The 20,488-nt window shown below is 50.0% G+C and overlaps 1 protein-coding gene across 9 annotated transcripts in view; it reads right to left on the minus strand.

The window, feature by feature from the left end:
• Positions 1 to 521: 521 nt before the first annotated feature.
• The window catches only part of LOC103647182 (protein ENHANCED DOWNY MILDEW 2), a 53,259-nt gene continuing 33,292 nt past the window's right edge, over positions 522 to 20,488 (minus strand). For 3 of the 9 annotated variants that reach the window (XM_008671756.4, XM_020548436.3, XM_008671753.3), the window contains 5 exons: positions 11,648 to 11,758; positions 2,812 to 2,883; positions 2,614 to 2,732; positions 2,468 to 2,531; positions 522 to 2,389 (listed from right to left, as the gene is read on the minus strand). In XM_008671756.4, the coding sequence (XP_008669978.1) occupies positions 938 to 2,389; positions 2,468 to 2,531; positions 2,614 to 2,732; positions 2,812 to 2,883; positions 11,648 to 11,758 (1,818 nt within the window). In that variant the 3' untranslated portion in view covers positions 522 to 937. Of the gene's footprint in view, positions 2,390 to 2,467; positions 2,532 to 2,613; positions 2,733 to 2,811; positions 2,884 to 11,647; positions 11,759 to 13,456; positions 13,505 to 20,488 lie in introns of all 9 variants that reach the window. The other 6 variants (XM_020548438.3, XM_020548437.3, XM_008671755.4 and 3 more) reach the window with 3 other exon arrangements.

Here is a 20,488-nt window from a genome sequence, read left to right on the forward strand (position 1 = left end):
GAACCGAACCGAGCGAGCCAACGACCATTTCGTTCAGCCCTACATGCAACTAATGTTACATCCATTCAATTTTCGCCAGAATGCCACGCAACAGATTGCAACAGAAGACGATTTATTCTAAACACTCAACGGTAAACAATTTATCACATTTTGTTTCACATTTAGACTGTTTCAGGTTTAGACGGTGTTTGTTTATACGGAGCTAAACCATCTAAACGGTTGTGTTAACACTAAATATCTATTTTGTTTATCTAAAAGTAAAATATGTTCAGATGTTTAAGTCAGGTTTAACAATAATCATCCCAATGAGTAAATTATGGATTAAATTGTTCATTACATATTTAATCAGGTTTAAGTCAGTTTTGTTTAGATCGTTCAGATGTTTTTTTGACGGTTTAAACCGTCCAACTGTCCCATTCACAGTTTAACACGGGCGGCCTCTATTTACTGTTAAAACACTGTTAAACGGGCTCAATAGCCGTTTAGACGAACAGTGCTCTAAAGACGGCAGTAGTCCTGAATTTTTTTCTGTGCAAAGGGCATGTCCTCGGATAGCCATCCTCATCTATATTCAAACTTATATGTCATTACAACTCTTATATGTATGATGAAACTACCTTAGTCTATCTCTTACCCATCCTCATCTATATTCAAACTTCATTATGCAAACAATGCAGTCTACAGTACAAAACAGTAATTTTGGGTAAATCATGGATAGACTGCTGTAGACAGTTTTATAAGAAACAACTTTGCTTTTTAACACCAGCCCCGCATGGATAGATGCTTGTGGTTTTACTCCAATTTACACCCAGGTCAGGTCAAAAGCTGCATGATTTTGATAACATGTAATCCCCTCTAAAAATGAAAATGAAGTACCGTGGAGAACTTCCCACAGTTTTTGCCTTGAAAAAAAAACTTCGACAACAAGTTCCAGCGATCAGATATGAGGCCACTCGCCACCGGAAGAGCCAGATTGTCCGAACGGGTACTGTTGTTCAGCCAAGGAGCTCTTGGATCTTGTGCTCGTTCCGTCGTCCGGTGGAGCATATCTGTTAATACCAGAATCCTGTGGTCCAGTGGGACCCGAGAGCCCATAGGAATACTTGTCTATTACTGAGCCTCGTTGTGAACTTGCACCTGAGAGCCCAAAAGCGGGAACAGTTGAAGCTGGTTGGCTAAAGCGAGAACCTGAATATCCAAGGGAGTATCTCGCCGACAGGTAATTATCATCACTTGTTCCACCATGCATTCTAGTATTATGTGTTTGCGAGCCTGTTGCTTGTGGGTAACTGTCACCACCAATTTGTCCATATCCTGCACTGATGCCTGTAGTGTTTAAATCCTCTGAGCTCGGATGCCTGTAGAAGCTGCCATCTCCTCTATACCGCAAGCTGTAGGGATCACTGGTTGGAGCAGCAATATAGGGCCTGGTCACTTCTTCGATGCTGGAGCCCCTCATCCTTGAGCTATCATCAATGTCAGTAAAGGTACGGTCGTTTTTCCTCTTAAATTGACCCAGGTATTCCTCTTTGGTTACTGCATAACTGTCCTGATGAGTAGCCCCTCTATTGAGCACAGGGTCAAAAGGTTCTTTTGTCAGAGAGCCAATGGGGTGAGCTATCATATCAAAGGGTTCAACTGGTCTCGAGGGGGGTGAGATACTCATGTCAGAATCCTCTCCCTCTCTGAACCTCATCCCTGCTGCAGTCTGCTGCTCATAGTTGTACTCCACGTTCTTGGTTTCCTCCACACAAGAATTCTTTCTATTTTCACGGCAAGCACCGCTTTGTTCGTTATGAGTAATCTTTTTGCTTGGAATAATAACTTTTGTCTCCTCATATGCAACTTCCACTTGCTTTTCAGGTGGGAAGCTCTCTTCGTGATCAGGTGTCCGCTTACTTCTCCAGTCATCATATTTCCTGCTGCTGTACCTGCCAATCTTTCTATCATTTCCACAATGAGAGAGAGCTTTGCTGGAAGCTTCAGTTTGTTTCTTCACTGTAAGGCTATCTGGTATAGTAGCCTTTTTCACATGGTGGTCCATCTTCCCTAGAGTTTCCTTTTCTTCTTCAGGTCCTGCTTGCTTCTTAGCAGTAACATCATCAAGTAGATTGTCCTTTCTGTCATTGCATGTAGTCTCTTTCCCTGATCTGGAGTTCCATTTGTTTGCAGCCTCAGATTGTTTCCTCACGGGCAGATCATCTGACAGATTTCTCTTTTCAACATGGGAAGCTATCTTCCCCATGCAAGTGTGACCATGCTCTTCAGCCACTTGCATGTGCTTCTTTGTCCAATGAGGATGACTCCACAAATAGAGGGGTGGCGCGGATGCATTCCACCCTTCAACTGTATTATCATTAAGATCCACAGAACCAGGCAAATAGAAGGACTGCCAATTTCAAGAAAGATATTAGGTAAAACTAGAGAAAAACGGACAAAATAAATTCAATATAATGAAAGTTATTACCTTCCCAGCAAGACACTCACTGTCTTCCCAAATCAAATCATAAGGTATCTTCTTCTTATCTAACCTGGGTATTCAATTTTCCCAGAAGAAAAATGTGAGAAGATGCTACGAACAAAATACTCTGACAACAGGAATATGTTGCATACCTTTTTGTTTCTTTAGGGACAATTAGTACAATGAGCTTAGGCTTGAATGTCAATGCTTTGTCAATAAATTTGTTCGCAAGACTTGCTTTTACTCCAAAAGGAGGATTAAGCCCCATAATCTACTCAATCAACAATTGAATGTTATAATTATATAATATAAACTAAATTGTGTCTCAATAAATAACACATAGAACATACTAGTTGGGATCCACGAGGCAGTTCATTTGGTTGCACAGTCATCCAATCCCTCTTTTCAAAGCAGAAGTGATGCTGCAATGCAGGAAGCACATACATGTTACATGAAGCCATAAACTACTCACGATCAACAACTGTTGAAATGCACTGCGTGTGTGCTGTGTAGGGGTTCTATTTAGGCCCCTGTTGTATTGGGCCTTGGTACATCTAACTCCACTATTAATACCACTCCCAACCCTGGTTAGGGTTTCCACTTCTATCATAGTATCTAACTAGGTTTACATCTCTCACCTCCCACCATCAGCTGCCGGCCCTGGCTCTTCTCCCCCGCATGCTGCCGCCCCCCTGCTCCCGTCGTTTCCTACCATGATGAGCTTTTGGGTGGCTGTGGCCGCCGACACCTCCCCCGCCAATCTACCCGGCTTCTCCACGACTAGCGCGGACGCGCCCGTTTGGACCAACGCCGCTGCCACCCTCTAGCAAATAGCCCTCGGCGGTGGCCTCATCCCACCGCCCCTACGCAGCGAGCCACCAGCGCCACCCCCCCCCCCAGATTTTCCACGACCACGCCCGATTGGCCCCAGCCCAGTGTCGCCCCTCTCGATGCGGACGCGCCCGCTCGGGCCAACGCCGTCGCCTCCCTCCAGCACACGGCCCTCGGTGGCGGCCTCATCCCACCGCCCCTGCAGCGAGCCACCGGCGTCCCCCGCGTTCTCCCTACCGACGTTGATGCCCTCAGTCCCGAGCTTTTAGCTCCTAACTTCCCATACTTGGGCCTGGTGAGTGGAGCTGGTGGGTCCTACCCTCTCACGAGGGGGCTCGGCGCGCTCCCAGATGCGGCATGCCCACTCCCCTCCCCGCCGATCTAGAGTCACCCGTCGACGCTCACTACCTCTCAGAGTCACGCTCCTGACGATGTCCTCGAGGCGAGAGCCGCCGCCCATGCCTGGGAGCAGGAGCGTGTGGCCGTCGACGCCCTCAAGCGTCAGCTCGTCGAACCCACCCACCAGCTCAGGGGTGTCCCAGGCGACGACTCTTACTCCGTCCACGACATCGCCGACAACTGCGCCCTTCCCACACCTGAGGTGTCAGTAATCGTCCGTCTTCATGCTCAAGCGGCAAGGCTCCCCAGCATACGGCCATATGGGCCCTCATCTCCGTCGTCCTTGCCCCAGACTCAGCTAAGTAAACCCGTTGGCGAGACTAGGTCCTGCTGACTCTCCATCGCTATGCCCTCGACAACCACGTCCTCACTGACGTTGTCATGCTGATGCAGTCCTGGTACCGAACGGATAGTGTGGTCCTCTATTGGATCATTGGCACCCTCACAGTTGAGTTCTAGGACGTCGTCCATGAGCGGAGGGGGGAGAAACATCGCTCGCCAGGCCTGGGTTGCTATCGAGGCTCCTAGGACGTCGTCCATGAGCGGAGAGGGGAGAAACATCGCTCGCCAGGCCTGGGTTGCTATCGAGGCTCAGTTCCTCAACAACCGTCAGGTCCAGATCCTCCACCTAGACGACGCTTTCCGCCAGCTTGTCCAGGGGGATCTCTACATCACTAAGTACTTCCGACAGATGGAGGCCATGGCGAACACTCTTCATGACCTCGACTCACCAGTCACGGAGGAGACCCTCGTTCTCAATCTCCTTCGCGGCCTTTGCCCTTGATACACGCATCTACGGGCCAACCTCACACGGATCAACTTGTTCCCATCCTTCGCCCGGGTGCGCGATGACCTTCAGCTCGAGGAGCTCACGACTGTTGCCGCTAGGGATGGCAATCGGGCAGATAGTACACGGATATATAGTTCGTGAATCCATACCTGCGAGACAAAACTCAACCCATACCCAAAAACGTTCGTGGGTATGGATCTATATCCATACTCGTACCCGCTGGGTATCCACTATCCGGTGGATACCCGTTACCCGCCCGCCTACTACAATTTTAGCATTCAACAATAAACAACAATTTTATCACATTTCAAAATAATTATCATTCTAGCAGCATCAAATGATAATTTCAGCACCAAACATGTCATGGATAAAAATTGAAAAATGAGAATTAATGATAATATATTAAATCTGGATGGCCCACATGTCGGATTTCCATTGGGTAACGGGTATGGATACTGGATATCCATACCTGTGAAAAAATTATTCGCGGATACCTTATTATGTCTATAACCGTACCCGCGGATACCAAATTCCACCATACCCATATCCAATGGATAATTATCCATGGTTATTTACCCATACTCGTACCCATTGCCATCCCTAGTTACCGCCCCCACCACCGTCACTGCGACGGCCTTCTACAGTAGCACCCCCAGGGGGGCCTCTCCTGCTCCCTCCAGGGACGTGCCCCGACGTCCGAGGGGGTCCTCTGGCGCTCGTCGTCTGACCGCTGGCTCCCGCAGTGGTCGTCGCCATCGCCAGGGCGATCATGTCAACAGTGGCCTAGTGGATCATCGGCGACCAGGGGAGGTTGCTAGTGGCCCTCCTACAACCCGTGGACTGGCACCATCTCCATGTGGTTCGGACAGAAGAAACACACCGCACACCACTAACAGGTGGGGTGACCTTCATTATATAGCCCGTAGGCTAGGGTTACATTAGGGTTACAGAGTACATGGGCCTAATGGGCCAGGCGCCCTATATGGGCTGTCACAGTTACATTCCAACACCCTCCCTCAGTCTAATCGGGAGTGTCACGAACACAGAGACTGGACCTAAAATCAGTAAATAACTGTACAGGTAACCCTTTGGTCATAATGTCAGCGAACTGAAGAGATGATGGAACACGGAGCACCCGGACCTGTCCCAAAGCAACTTTCTCACGTACGAAGTGGATGTCAATTTCAATGTGCTTCGTGCGACGATGATGGACAGGGTTGGCATGGTTGTGGCTGACTAAAGTGGAACCTGATAAACCTTGGGCAGGACTCCCTATGCATTTTCCTTCCAAGGTGAAATCCTTCTTTCATGCTGCCACTCACACGAAAATTGGCAATGGACACTCGACACTCTTTTGGGAAGATAGATAGATTCATGGTCGAAGTGTGATGGATATTGCTCCCAGATTGCTACTAGCTGTGCCAAGGCGAATTCAAAACAGTAGAACTGTTCATACAGCTCTAGCAAATAGAAGTTGGCTAAATGACATCCAAGGAGCTCTCACTGTGGAGGTCCTTGCTGATTATCTTGATCTTTGGGATGCTATTATCACAGTAAACATAAACCCACATAGAGAGGACAAACACATTTTTAGGTTTGCCCATAATGGCAAATACTCTGCCAAAGTAGCCTACGAGAGTTTATTTATTGGGTCAACATACTTTGAGCATTGTGACAGGGTTTGGCACTCCTGGTCCCCCCCCCCCAATGCAAATTTTTCCTATGGCTTGTAGCGCTGCAGAGGTGTTGGACAGCTGACAGACTTCAGAGGAGGGGGCTTGATCACCCTGATCAGTGCCCCCTTTGTGACCAGGAAATGGAAACCATTGACCATCTCCTCGTGAGCTGTGTGTTTGCAAGAAATTACTGGTTCAAGCTGCTGACAAAGGTTAACCTCCAGAATTTCACTCCTTATGTCTATGAAGAGAATACCATGCTCTGGTGGAAAAGATGTAGTGATCAGTTGCATGGAATTGTCAGAAAAGGACTAAACTCGCTTATCAGTCTCGGCCTCTGGATGTTGTGGAAACACCGAAACGCCTGTGTTTTTGACAGCCTTTCTCCCTGCCTTAATGAAGCCATCAAGAGAACCGAGGAGAAAAGGGACCTGTGGGTGTTAGGAGGGGCTACAAACTTAGATCTCTTAACAGCCCCAATCTCAGGTCTTTAGGTCAAAGTAGTTTCTGGTTCCTTTTATTTATGGATGTATTTCTGTTTCTTTGTTTTCGACCACCGTAATGGGGGTCTTCCTGTACTGATCCATTTTGGATCCTTTTTCTCTTCCTTCTTAATGAAAAGATGTGCATGTCTCTTGCGCGTTCGAGAAAAAAAATATAGACAGCACTGACGTTGTCACAGAAGACGATTGTCGCCGAAGAGATGGGTGCATGAAGCTCCTGGAGCAGCTGACGAAGCCAACAAGTCTCAGCCACAGCGTGCGCAACGGCACGATACTCAGCCTCCGCGCTCGAACGAGAAACAGTAGTCTGTCGTTTGGAGGACCATGAGACTAAGTTGTCGCCGAGGAAGACACAGTACCCTGAAGAGGAGCGCCGAGAGTCTGGACAGCCCGCCCAATCAGCGTCGGAGTAGGCAGACAAACTCGTAATGCTGTCGGTACCGATGTGAAGTCCAGTGGAAAGGGTACCCTTGACATACCGCAGGACCCGCTTGAGCAGTGCCAGATGAGGCTCGCGTGGGTCGTGCAGTGAAGCCGGACAGCTGTACGAAGCTGGAGAAGCGTTGGTGCCAAGCCCGAGGCGCCTGCTTGAGTCCGTACAAGGACTTCTGCACGAGGCACACGTGGTCGGGGGCAACCGGGTCGACGAAGCCGGGCGGCTGCTCACAGTAGACGGTCTCGTTCAGGTGGCCATGGAGAAAGGCGTTCTTCACGTCCAGCTGATGGATCAGCCAGGAGCGAGAAGCGGCGATGCTGAGGACGACCCGGATGGTGGGCGGCTTGACAGTTGGACTGAACGTCTCGTCGTAGTCGATGCCATGCCGCTGTGAGAACCCACGAACGACCCACCTAGCTTTATGGCGAGCTAGGGAGCCGTCAGCACGATACTTGTGCTTGAAGACCCACTTGCCGGAGATGACGTTGGTATGAGGCGGGCGAGGAACGAGACGCCAGGTACCATTGTCAACAAGAGCCTTGTACTCGTCAGTCATTGCCGCACGCCAATTTGCATCGACAAGCGCGACGCGAGTGGAGCCTGGCAGCGACGACGCCAAACTGGAGGCCGCCGCGGTGAACCCATATCGTTGTATGGGGGGCGGCAGGGAGCCCGTCCGGGAACGAGTCTCCCGCGCAGGGGGCTCCGCAGGCTGAGGCACCACCGCCTGCGGCGCTGGAGCCGGTGCTGGACGCGGGCGCCGACTGTAGTGGATGTCAAATCGTGACCCAGCAGTGGCAGCGGAGGCACCGCTACTGGTGCTGGTAGGTGCCGTCTGCCGGGGCACCTGGGGCAGCTTGTAGGCAGCGTCGTGCCACAGGATGGCTGGGTCCAGCCCGACAGGATCGCTAGCGTCGTCTGAGGCCCGCGTTTGTCGTACGTCTGAGGTAGACGAGGCTGGCGCGGGGAGTAGATCCTGTAGCAGAAAATCAAAAAAATCCGGTCGAGGTTTTGAAGCCGCAAACGGAAAGTGAGTCTCATCAAACACAACGTGGCGAGAGATGATGATCTTGCGAGTGGATAGATCAAGGTACTGGTAGCCCTTCTGAGGAGGGTAGCCGAGAAAAACACACGCCGCAGAGCGAGGAGACAATTTGTGAGGGGTCGTGGCACTGAGGTTTCGATAGCACAGGCAACCAAAAACTCGAAGGAGTGAGTAATCTGGCATTTTGCGATAAAGGAGATGGTAGGGAATACCGTTATGTATGGACGATGAAGGCCGCCGGTTTGTGAGAAACACGGCAGTGGAGAGAGCCTCGGCCCAATAAGGAGGCATGGCCGCATGAATCAGAAGCGTCCGAACAACATTGTTCAGAGTGTGAAGCATCCGCTCAGCTTTGCCGTTTTGGGCGGATGTGTAGGGGCACGAGGTGCGAAGAAGGATGTCGCGGGCAGCCAGGAAGGCGACAGTGGCACTGTTAATGAACTCAGTCCCATTATCGGTCTGAAAACAGCGCACAGAAGAACTGAATTGAGTGTTAGCGTAAGCAGTGAACTGGACAATGTGTTCATGAACTTCAGATTTATGTCGCAGGGGGAATGTCCAACAAAAATGAGTAAAATCATCAAGTATGACAAGATAATATTTATAGCTCGAAATACTCAAAACTGGAGAGGTCCAGACATCACAATGAACGAGTTCAAAAGGTGTAGATGTATTAGAAACAGAACTATCAAAAGGCAGCCTAGCGTGTTTGCCTAGCTGGCAGGCATGGCAAATGCGGCGAGCTGCTTTATTACACTGTATAGCTGAAAGTTTATTTAGGGTTTGAACGGCGGCTGGCGCTGGATGACCGAGGCGAGCATTCCACAACTCTGGAGTAACGACAGCAACATGGCAGCGAGGCGACAGACGATGTGGAATGGTGTAGAGATCCCCGTTGCTATTGCACCGAAGGAGGACCGTTTTGGTTTGGAGATCCTTAACAGAAAAACCAGAAGCGTCAAACTCAATAGAACAGTTATTGTCGTAAGCTGTCGAACAGATAACAAATTACGAGCAAGCTGAGGAGCGACAAGAACATTATTAAGATGAAAATAGCGATCAGCTACAGGTAAGAGAGATGTGCCACAGCCAGATGAAGGGATGGACTGCCCGTTACTGACCGTAATGGAGCACGGTGGGGAAGGATAACGGGAAAGGAGTATATCGTCGTTGGAGGACATGTGGGATGTCGCTCCGCTGTCCATAACCCAAGAAGGAGAGTCCTGCACCGCCATTTGATTAAGAGCAGCAATCAAGTTGGTCGTATTCCAGCCGCCTGGAGAAGCACCTGCGGCGGGAAACTGCGGCGGCGCAAAAGCGGTGTGAGCCTGCTGTGGAGGAGGCAGAGTAGGCGCCCACTGCTGCTGCTGAGGAGGCGCCCACTGCTGCTGCTGAGGAGGCCAGGGACCAGTCCAAGGGTTGTAGCAAACCCAAGGACCCGTCGGCTAGGGTGGCTGTGTTGGGAATAGTCCCACATTGTGTGGTGAGGGTGTGAAAGCATGGTTTATAAGGTTGAGGGTGCAACCCCTAATAGGCTAGTTTTTTAGGGGAGTGTTGGCCCAAGAGACCTAAAGCCCACTGCTATACGTGCGGGCGCGTGTGTCGCGGCCCGACAGCCTGGGTGGGCGTGCCGTCTGTGCTGGCGGCCCCGACGGACACGCCATGTGTCGGCGGTCCGGTTCCAACAATTGGTATCGGAGCCAGGTTGGCCCAGTGCATTCTCAGACATATCTCGGCTCACAATGTGTGAGGGGGAGATTGTTGGGAATAGTCCCACATTGTGTGGTGAGGGTGTGGAAGCATGGTTTATAAGGTTGAGGGTGCAACCCCTAATAGGCTAGTTTTTTGGGGGAGTGTTGGCCCAAGAGACCTAAAGCCCGCTGCTATACGTGCGGGCGCGTGTGTCGCGGCCCGACAGCCTGGGTGGGCGCGCCGTCTGTGCCAACGGCTTCGACGGACACGCCATGTGTCGGCGGTCCGGTTCCAACAGGCTGACGGCTGCCACCCTGCTGCTGGTTGCGCCGGCCGCCCTGCTGCTCTGATACCAAGAAGAAACACACCGCACAGCACTAACAGGTGGGGTGACCTTCATTATATAGCTCGTAGGCTAGGGTTACATTAGGGTTACAGAGTACATGGGCCTAATGGGCCAGGCACCCTATATGGGTTGTCACAGTTACATTCCAACACGAACCATCTGCGACTACTACTCCACTGTGACCTGCCGCACCACTGTCGGCCTTCTACGCTACTCCGCCCCCGTCGACGCTACTTACTCACCGGACTCCGCCTCAGCACCAGTCGGGCCTCTTGTCCCTTCCAGCCTCACCTGTTGCACCCTCGTGGGCCCCTAGGGTGATGGGTGGGACACACGATCTCTTGTCGGCTTGTTCAGCACGATAAAACTAGTGTCACCCACCTCGATCACTGACTAGGTGGCTCACTCCGGCGCCTCGTACCGCACTACCCCTAATGTCGGTACTCTATCCTCCCATCCTTCTCTTCCTCCATCGTCATCGGCGTTCTCCCCATCACCTCTGTAAGTGACACAGTCCTCCTCGTCACTTCCACTTCAAGAACGTCCTTGTTGCTCCTAAAATTATTCAGAGTCTTCTTCCTGTTCGCCAATTTACCACTGACAACTCTTATTCTATAGAGATTGACTCCTTTGGTTTGTCTACAAAGGATCTTGCTACCAGGGCCCTTCTCGCGCGCTGTGATAACTCCGAGCCGTTGTACACACTTCATCTGCCTGCCTCCTCCACGACCTCCACCCTGCATGCCCTGACTGCTGCCACTTCATCTATCACTTGGCACCGCCGCCTTGGACACCTCGGACTTGATGTGATGTCCAAGTTGTCAAGCAGCTTTATCATCTCCTGTAGTCAAGGCTCTTTTGAGCATTTGTGTCATGCTTGTTGGCTAGGTCGTCATGTTAGGCATCCTTTTCCTACCTCTTCTTCTAGAGCCACAGGCAATTTTGATCTGGTTCGCTGTGATGTTTGGACATCCCCTGTTCTCAGCATTTCTAGCTATAAATATTACTTGCTCATTCTAGATAATTTTTCTCATTTTTTGTGAACTTTTCCCTTGCGCTTGAAGTCTGGTATGTTTCCTACGCTCTCTCACTTCTTCACTTGGGTTTCCACCCAGTTTTGTCGCACCATCCGAAGTGTTCAGTGTGATAACGGGCATGAGTTCGATAACTTCACGTCCAATGACTTCTTCCTTTCTCACAGTGTCCAGCTAAAAGTGAAGGAACTCTCTAGCCATGAAGCAATAAGGGGTTGTTTGCTTCAGTGGTTGCCAGGCATGAATGACAACCCCCGACAAATGTGTGCACGCGCTAGGCAAGCTTGCCTGAATGAAAAGCAAATAGGCACAGGCCCTAAAGATCGCTAGTTGATATAATTCAGCACACCAACTTCTAAGAGTTTTATTTGATGTTAAAAAAGTCATGTTTTAAAGGGAAATCAAACAAAGAACTCAAATTGCGTCAATATTACCTGTGGTTGGATAAGATCATAATTCTTGAAATGGCACTTTTTCTGAACTTTGTCGAGTTTTTCTTTCATAAGCCGGCTAAAATCATTTGACCCACAGCAGAAATCTACAATCTGCAAGATAAATGGAGTTTAGGATGTTCATAAAATTATGTAACAAACAACATTATAACCAATTTTACTTGCATTGGTAAAGGAAAGGGTGACTTCAATATTTGCAAACTAACACCCGGCAAATAATTGTTGTCTCCTCACTTGACCTTAAGTTAAAGTCTACAACAAGGAAGCTTCAAGGTTAGAGCCAAAAGAAGGTTGGTCATGTTGTTCCTCAACTAGCCTTAGTCAGGGAGGTGCTGCGCCAGCTAGAAATTGTCTAAGATACCAAACCATGGGTGGATGATACCAAACCATGGGTTGGCATGGATACCCCGACAAACGACACTGATCGAGCACTTTTCACTGCCTCAACAAATGTCGTTGGAGATGGCCATAAATGTCGTTTCTGGCATGACGCTTGGCTTGATGGAGAGGCGCCACGCCACTTAGCTCCTAGTCTCTTTGCGATGACCAAGATGAAAAATGGATCAGTCTACATGGAGCTCCGAGCTTATCACTGGATCAATGCACTGCGAGGCGGGATCACCACTGCAGCCCAGATACATGAGTTTGTCTCCCTTTGGAACAGAACCCAGGACACCCACCTTACACCTGGCATGAGGGACTCCATTCTCTGGAGATGGACGACAGACGGAACATACTCCACTTGCTCAGCATTCCGTATCCAGTTTAGAGGCTCCTTCGGACCTTTCCGGTCTAGCCTAATCTAGAGAGCACATGCTGAAAACAAGTGCAAGGTTTTTGCATGGACAATGGCAAGGGAGAAAGTACTCGCCGCGGACAATTTACAAAAAAGGGGTTGGCCTCACCAAGTTCATTGCGCTTTATGCAATGGGCCACTGGAGACATGTATCCATTTGGCATTGCTTTGCCCTTTTGCCAAATCAGTTTGGAGACTCACCCTTGCTTGGGTGCATTTTGATGAAAACCTAATCATTCCGTCGGAGGAGCCTAGCAAGCTGATCCGGTGGTGGGAGGAATCCCAAGCCAAGATTCTGAAAACTGAGAGGAGGCGATTCAATGGGGTAGTGATTTACACCGTTTGGGAGCGGAACAGAAGGATCTTCACCGGCGCTTTTGAAACGGCAGCACAAGTTGTCTCTAGACGACAGAGGACATCGAGCAACAGAGAAGGGCCTTAAACTGGGATGTGTAGAATCCTAAGAACTTTTTTTCGAAAACGCAGGAGAGTTGTGCATCATTATATTAAGAAGAATAGGTGAGGCAAAAAGAAACCTCATTATATTAAGAAGAATCCTAAGAGTTATTTTGGTTTTATTGCACATGTGCCGCCCGGCGCCCTGTTCGGAGGGTGCCTTTTTTAATTTAAGCATGTACATAAACTCTTCCCTATATTAATTGAAAGGCAGAGCTCCTGCCATTGCGCTTAAAAAAGAAATTGTCTACAACCAAATGAGCAATGGTTGAAGAACTATCTTACCAAGCACTCATTGGCCCTAGCTTCTCTCAAAAGAACCATTGCTAGATCAAGGTCTAAACTGAATTGGTTGAACGAAGGTGATGCCAACACTAAACTCTTTCATGCACACGCCCATCATAGAAAAAGAAAAAAATTCATTGTCAGGTTAGTGGATGACTGTTATTTCATATGTCCCACTTTCTTTTGACTCCAAGATTGCAAATGGTGTGAGATCCTTTTTAGTTTATTGGCAAACAACTGGAGAGGGCATGCACCTTCCATTGGCTGATTCCAGGAGCCTGCAACAGTGTCAAGATAACCCCCTTCAAAAAAAAGTGTCAAGATAACCATCCAGTTTTGGCCAGAATTTCTCAAAATGAAACCGACGTTTTCCTTGAATGAAGTAATGCAGTCCCAAAATGAGTGGGCAGCAGTCTGAAATAAGAGAAGCCGGGCTTTGTAGAATACAATCCGGGAAGATAGTTTCCCAATCAGCCGTGTAGAAAACACGATCCAGTAGAACTAGATTAGGAGCATTCCGCTCAATGGACCATGTGTATTTTCTACCCAACAGCGGTAACTCTTTTAGTTGAAGGTCATTCAAAGTTCGCCTAAAACGTCCCATCATAGCTCTATCAAGATTATTGTTGTTCTTATCTTCTGCCCGATAAATAAGATTGAAATCACTACCAACTACCCAAGGACCAGTGCATGCTTCACGAATAACACAAAATTCCTGCAAGAACTGTACCTTGGGGTTATCGGATTGCGGCCGTACACCCCTGTGAACCACCAGGGGGAGCTTTCTTCAAGATCAAATTGAGCCGAGATCGAGAAAGCATCAAAACTTGAGGTCAAGAGTTTACAAACATTGCTTCTCCAGGTTAGCAGAATACCAACCCTAGTGCCATCTGCTGGCAGGCAAATAAAATCATCAAATTCAATCCCAAGCGTAGAAATGACCACACGCCGAGAAATTGTTGCCTTCTCTGTCTCTTGTAAGCACACAATGTCTGGTCGGAATGAAATCACCATTTCACGAACAGAATCACACCTACTCTTGCGATTGAGCCCCCTCACATTTTTTTCTCGAAAGCGTAAAAGCGTTGCACATCATTAAATTAAGAAGAAATAGTTTAGGTCCTAGAGGACCAGTACAGAAAGGGCCTCCTTACGGTGGCCACATACAGACATACATGAATACATCCATGGCTAAAATAAAATCAAAGTCGACCCAAAAAAAAACTCGGCCGGGGAGGGAAAAGACCGCCCTCCCGGTATTCCATATAAGAGACTGAAACAATGGTCCCGGCCGAGAAAATCCCCGAACCCTGGCCCCCCATCACTAACGGGCCGGCGTCAACTGTCCACTCTGCAACGGCCCAACCGGAGTGTGGCGCACAGGACATCGTATCCCAAGAGCGGATGGGGCACAGCGAGGGGATTTTTTTAACCAAGCCTAAAAATTCGCTCCCGATAGGAATCGAACCCAGGACTTGGAGGTGCTACTCGGAAGTCCTTTAACCGCTAGGCTAAAGGCCCTTTCGCTAATAAGTAAATCGGGGATGTGACCCGTCAGCAGGCTCAATCTTTTTGCACCAGCCAATTCCCACATCTCCCTTTCCTGCTCAGCCCTTCCAAGAGCCATTGTGATGTTACCACAAGGTCCAAACTCCAAGGATGATAAGAGACTAAGAGAGTTCAGCCCATCTTGCGCCACACCTTAGACCTTATTGCAGATCCCTTTCCATCATTCCATAAAGTTTCCCTCTCGTACCTGTGGTGCCAAGTTTTGGTTGTTCACTTGTGACAGTAACTGATGATGGAATAAGTCTTGAGCATCTAGAGGACAACCTGCTTTTGACTGTCCTCTGTAGTCCTTTACCATCTAGAGGACAGCTTGACTGTCCTCTGTAGTCTCTTTAGCATCTAGAGGACATCAGTCGCTTTTTGACTGTCCTTTGTAGTCGCTTTAGCATCTAGAGGACAACAGTCGCTTTTGACTGTCCTCTGTAGTCTCTTTAGCATCTAGAGGACAATCCTGTTGTGCAGTGTGTGTGAGAAGGTGTGGTAGTGCAGCCCCTAGGGCTATAAATATGTGTCTCCAACCCCTCTAAGGGTATGGCATTGTGTAGTGTTTGAGGAAATAAACAGAAAATTGCCCCAACTTATAGTGTCATCCTCTTGATGAGAGTTAAAGAGTCCCTCTACTTATAATTGGTATCGGAGCCAAACTATCCTGCAGCCTAAACATCTCGTGCTCATCTCCTTCCCGTGCCTCTCCCCACACTCAATCGGCAGCAAGAGCTCCAACTGTTCCTTCCTCCCCTGCTCAGACGAGCAGCCTTTCGTCTGAGACAGCCTCTTCCACACGCAGCGACCCCTCAATAGCCCACCATGTCCCTACGCTCGGCCACTTCGAGTGCGCGGCGCCAGCAGGAGGCCGAGGTCGCCGCGGCACAAGAACGCGAGCGAGCAGCAGCAGCGGCTGCAGCGACAGCGGCGAGGGCAGCACGGTTGGCAGCGGCGGAACTGGCAGCGGCGAGAGCGGAAGTAGAAGCAGCGGAGGCGGCGGATGCTGCACGTGCGGCGGCAACAGAGCTCGAGGTTCTGCGCGGCAGTAGAGCTGGCAGCTCTGCTTCTGTCGACGACAACACCGACGAAGAGCTCAGGCTGGCGAGGGAAGCAGCGCGAGAGCAGGCGGCACAGTGGGCAGCCGCGCATCCCCATGGGGGCGCGCGTGGCGGCAGCCCGGATAGGCGCCGACGCGCTGACGGCGCTCCTGGCGGGAACGCACGCGGCGGCAGCCCAGACGGGCGTAGACGTGCCGGTGGTGCTCCCGACGGCGGCGACCGAGTCGACGGAGATCGCGGCCTCTACAGGCGGCGCGGTTCTCCCTCCCCGGATCGGTACCATGGTCGCCGCATGGCCCAGGCCATTGTCAGGGACATCGGTCCCGGCGGTGGGTGGCCTACCCTCACCAAGACCAACTACGTCGAGTGGGCCGCGGTGATGAGGGTACGGCTCCAGGTTCGCCACATGTGGGAAGCAGTTCGTTACGACGACGTCGACTACCACGAGGATCGGCGGGCGCTGGATGCCCTCATTGCTGCAGTCCCGCCCGAGATGCAGTTTTCGCTTTCCCAGAAGCGAACTGCCAAGGAGGCCTGGGACGCCATCGCTGCGACCCGCATCGGCAGCGATCGTGCCCGCAAGACCACACTGCAGGCACTTCGCAAGGAGTGGGAGAACCTGGCCTTCAAGCCAGGTGAGGATGTTGATGACTTTGCTCTTCGCCTCAACACTCTATTGCAGAAGATGGTGCAGTTCGGCGACGACACCTACGATGAGGAGAGAGCTGTTGAGAAGCTCTTCCGTTGCATCCCCGAGAAGTACAGGCAGATTGCTCGCTCGATCGAGTCTCTGCTAGACCTCTCCACGATGACGATCGAAGAGGCGATTGGTCGCCTCAAGGTGGTCGACGGCGACGAACCACAGGCTCTCTCTGGGCCTATCACTATCGGCGGGAAGCTACATCTCACTCGGGAGCAGTGGGAGGCCTGCCAGGGTGACAAGAAGGGGGAGTCCTCCTCGACACGAGACCGCAAACGCGGCAAACCGCGCAAGGCGCGTGGAGGCGCCCAGGCCGGGGCGCGAGGACATGCTGAGGGTGGTGCACGTGGAGGTGCCCAAGGCGGCGCCGTCGGCAACAAGAAGTCGGCACGAGACGACGGCTGCCACAACTGCGGCAAGCTTGGCCACTGGGCCAGGGATTGTCGGCAGCCACGACGTGGCCAGGCCAACGTCGCACAGGCGGAGGCGGAGGAGGAGACCCAGCTCCTGGCACATGCAAGCATCGAGCCATCTCCAGCGGCACCGGCCGCAGCGGCACTCCTCCACCTTGATGAGTCGAAAGCACGCGCTTTCCTCGGCGACGGCTCCAACAAGGACATGATCGAAGGATGGTGCCTCGACACCGGCGCCACTCATCACATGACCGGCCAACGGGAGTTCTTCACCGAGCTTGACTCTAGCGTCCGAGGCTCCGTCAAGTTCGGGGACGCCTCCGGCGTAGAGATCAAGGGCGCCGGCTCAGTCGTCTTCACCGCCGCGTCTGGTGAGCACAGGCTGCTCACCGGAGTCTACTACATCCCCGCGTTGAGGAACTCTATCATCAGCTTGGGACACCTGGATGAGAACGGTTCGCGCGTGGAGGTCGAGAACGGAGTCATGAGGATCTGGGATCCCTCTCGTCGCCTTCTTGCCAAGGTACACAGGAGTCCAAATCGGCTATACATCCTCAATGTGAAGGTGGCACAACCTTGCTGCCTTGCTGCTCGTCGAGACGACGGGGCATGGCAGTGGCACGAGCGCTTCGGGCACCTTAACTTCGAGGCCCTGAAGCGGCTCGGTGCCAAGGAGATGGTACGAGGCCTGCCGTGCCTTGACCATGTGGAGCAATTCTGCGATGTCTGCGTGTTGACAAAGCAGAGACGGCTCCCCTTTCCCCAGCAGTCGAGCTTCCGAGCCAAGGAGAGGCTCGAGCTCGTGCATGGGGACTTGTGTGGCCTGGTGACACCAGCCACACCAGGAGGACGACGCTACTTCTTGTCGCTCGTCGACGATCTCTCCCTCTACATGTGGGTGATGATCCTTGGCAGCAAGGGAGAGGCTGTGAACGCCATCAGGCGTGTGCAGGTCGCTGCGGAGGCGGAGTGCGGCCGCAAGCTGCGCGTGCTGCGCACCGACAACGGCGGCGAATTCACGGCGGCTGAGTTCGCGTCGTACTGCGCGGATGAGGGCGTTCAGCGCCACTACTCCGCGCCATACAGCCCGCAGCAGAACGGCGTCGTCGAGCGGCGCAACCAGACGGTTGTGGGGATGGCTCGGGCTCTCCTCAAGCAGAGAGGAATGCCAGCTGTCTTCTGGGGAGATGCGGTGGTGACAGCGGTTTACATCCTCAACCGCTCGCCCACCAAGGCTCTCAACGGGATGACACCGTACGAGGCTTGGCATGGGCGCAAGCCGGCGGTCTATCACCTACGGGTCTTCGGCTGCTTCGCATTCACCAAGGAGCTTGGCCACATCAGCAAGCTCGACGATAGGAGCACCCCGGGGCTGCCAATGAGTATCTCCAAGATGAAAACCAAGAAGCCAATCGGTACCCCTACTAGCAGCAAGCTAATGGCATCTGCATTCAAGGTCACATCAAGCAAGGATGAACTTATGGTTTTAATGCAAAAATCAGCTGAAGGTAATGACTTTGTGCATTTTCTTTTCATAGGCTGCAAGTTTCAATTTGCAATAAAAAATGTTTTTTGTTGTAGTTGTGCAACCTGCAATTGCAAGTGCTACTGCTAGTGTAAACGCAAGTGCAAGTTCAAGTGTAAGGGCAAGTGCAAGTGCAAGCATACCAGCAAGTGCCCAAGCAAGTGTCGGCAACGATGAAAAACAAGTAGATGGCCAGATTGGGAAAAGGCTCACTTCATGGGTCTGGCAACATTTCACAAGGTATGAAATAGATGTTGAGCAACCTGATGGTTCCAATGTTAAGCAAAAGTGGGCAAAATGTCTTCGATGTTCACATAAAGCTAAGGTTGATGCTTCAAATGGTACAAAGGCTTTTAGTAACCACTTAAAATTGAAACATTGTCTTGTGAAGGGTCAACAACAGCTAAGTCAGAGTGGGAATGACATAGCGACATATAAATATGATGAGAAAGCCAGTGTGAGACTTCTATATTATGCCATCATCATGCATGAATATCCATTCATTGTTTTTTTTCTCGAAAAACGCAGGAGAGCTACGCATCATTATATTAAGAAGGGGAAATTAAGGTCCAAGAGGACCAGTACAAAAAACCACCCTATGGTGGCCAGCAACAAACATAAATAAAACTATCCATAGGACTAAGATACAAAAAGACGACCAAGGAAAAAATTAAGTCGGGCCTGCTGCGCCCAGAGCAGCAGCAAGCCCAAGGCTTCCGAGGTGTTTGGCACCAGCCAGCACCCATAAGTATTTTGTGAAATTTATCAAATCACTACGGCCATCCTTTCCTTTCAAGTCTCGTATCACTGTTCGTAAAGAGATCATGCAACTTTATAAAGAGGAAAAGAATATGTTGTATGCACAATTCAAAAAGCTGACATGTCGTGTTAGTTTTACTATGGATGCATGGACATCTATACAAAACAAGTCGTACTTATGTGTCACAGCACATTGGATTGATGATAATTGGAACATGCAAAAAAGGATTATCAATTTTATGCATGTAGAAGGCAGCCATGGTGGGATAAAATTGAGTGATATTTTTTTGCAAATGTGCTCAATTGGAACCTTGATAAGAAAATGTTTGCTCTTTCTTTGGATAATGCTGCGGCAAACAAGGTTGCAGTTGATATAGTGATAGATAATGCTAAAGACTTGCTCATATGTGGTGGAAAGTTCTTTCCTGTTAGATGTGCAAATCATATATTGAACCTTGTTGCTAAAGATGGCTTAGCAGTAATGGGAAATGCTATTGCAAACATTAGAATGTTCATAACAGCTATCAAGAGGTCACCTTTGCAATTTGAGGCATTTCAAAAATGTGCTAAAGAATGTGATCTAGACACTAAGAAAGCCCTTTCCTTAGATGTTGCTACAAGATGGAATTCTACATATATTATGGTTAGAGATGCTATTACTATAAGGATGCTTTTGATCGTCTTGCTAAAAAAGATAAGGATAGATTTGGTCATATGATTCCTTCAAGTGATGATTGGTTGAATGCAATAAATATCAACAAGTGTTTGAAAAAGTTCTATGATGTCACATTACTTTTTCTGGCACTTCATATCCCACTGCAAATCATTTCTTTCGCAAGTTTTCTGAGATTAAGATGGCTATTGCAAGATGGAGTGAGAGCAGTGATGTCATAATTTATACAATGGCATTCTCTATGAAAGAGAAGTTCGATAAATATTGGGACATGAACAATATGGCTTTAGCAGTGGGGGCATTTCTTGATCCTAGGTACAAACATAAAATGGTGGAGTTGTACATGTCTAAGATGTATGATAGTGAGAGGGCTGAGCTAGAGATGTCTTTCATTAATGTCATCAATGAGTTATTTGCTTTTTATTCATCAAACATCAATATGGCTTCTACCTCCAAGGAGAGTGAACTTGTTCCACACAAAAATGGTTCTTTCATGGATGATGAGGATGAGGTTGATCTTGATGAGTTGTATGCAGCAGCAAACAATGTGAAGAAGGTTTCAGAATTGGATGTGTATATGAGTGAGGGTTTGGTGAAGGTCAAT

Source organism: Zea mays, chromosome 2 (assembly GCF_902167145.1).
Source record: "Zea mays cultivar B73 chromosome 2, Zm-B73-REFERENCE-NAM-5.0, whole genome shotgun sequence".
In the NCBI taxonomy this organism is placed as follows: Eukaryota; Viridiplantae; Streptophyta; class Magnoliopsida; order Poales; family Poaceae; genus Zea; species Zea mays.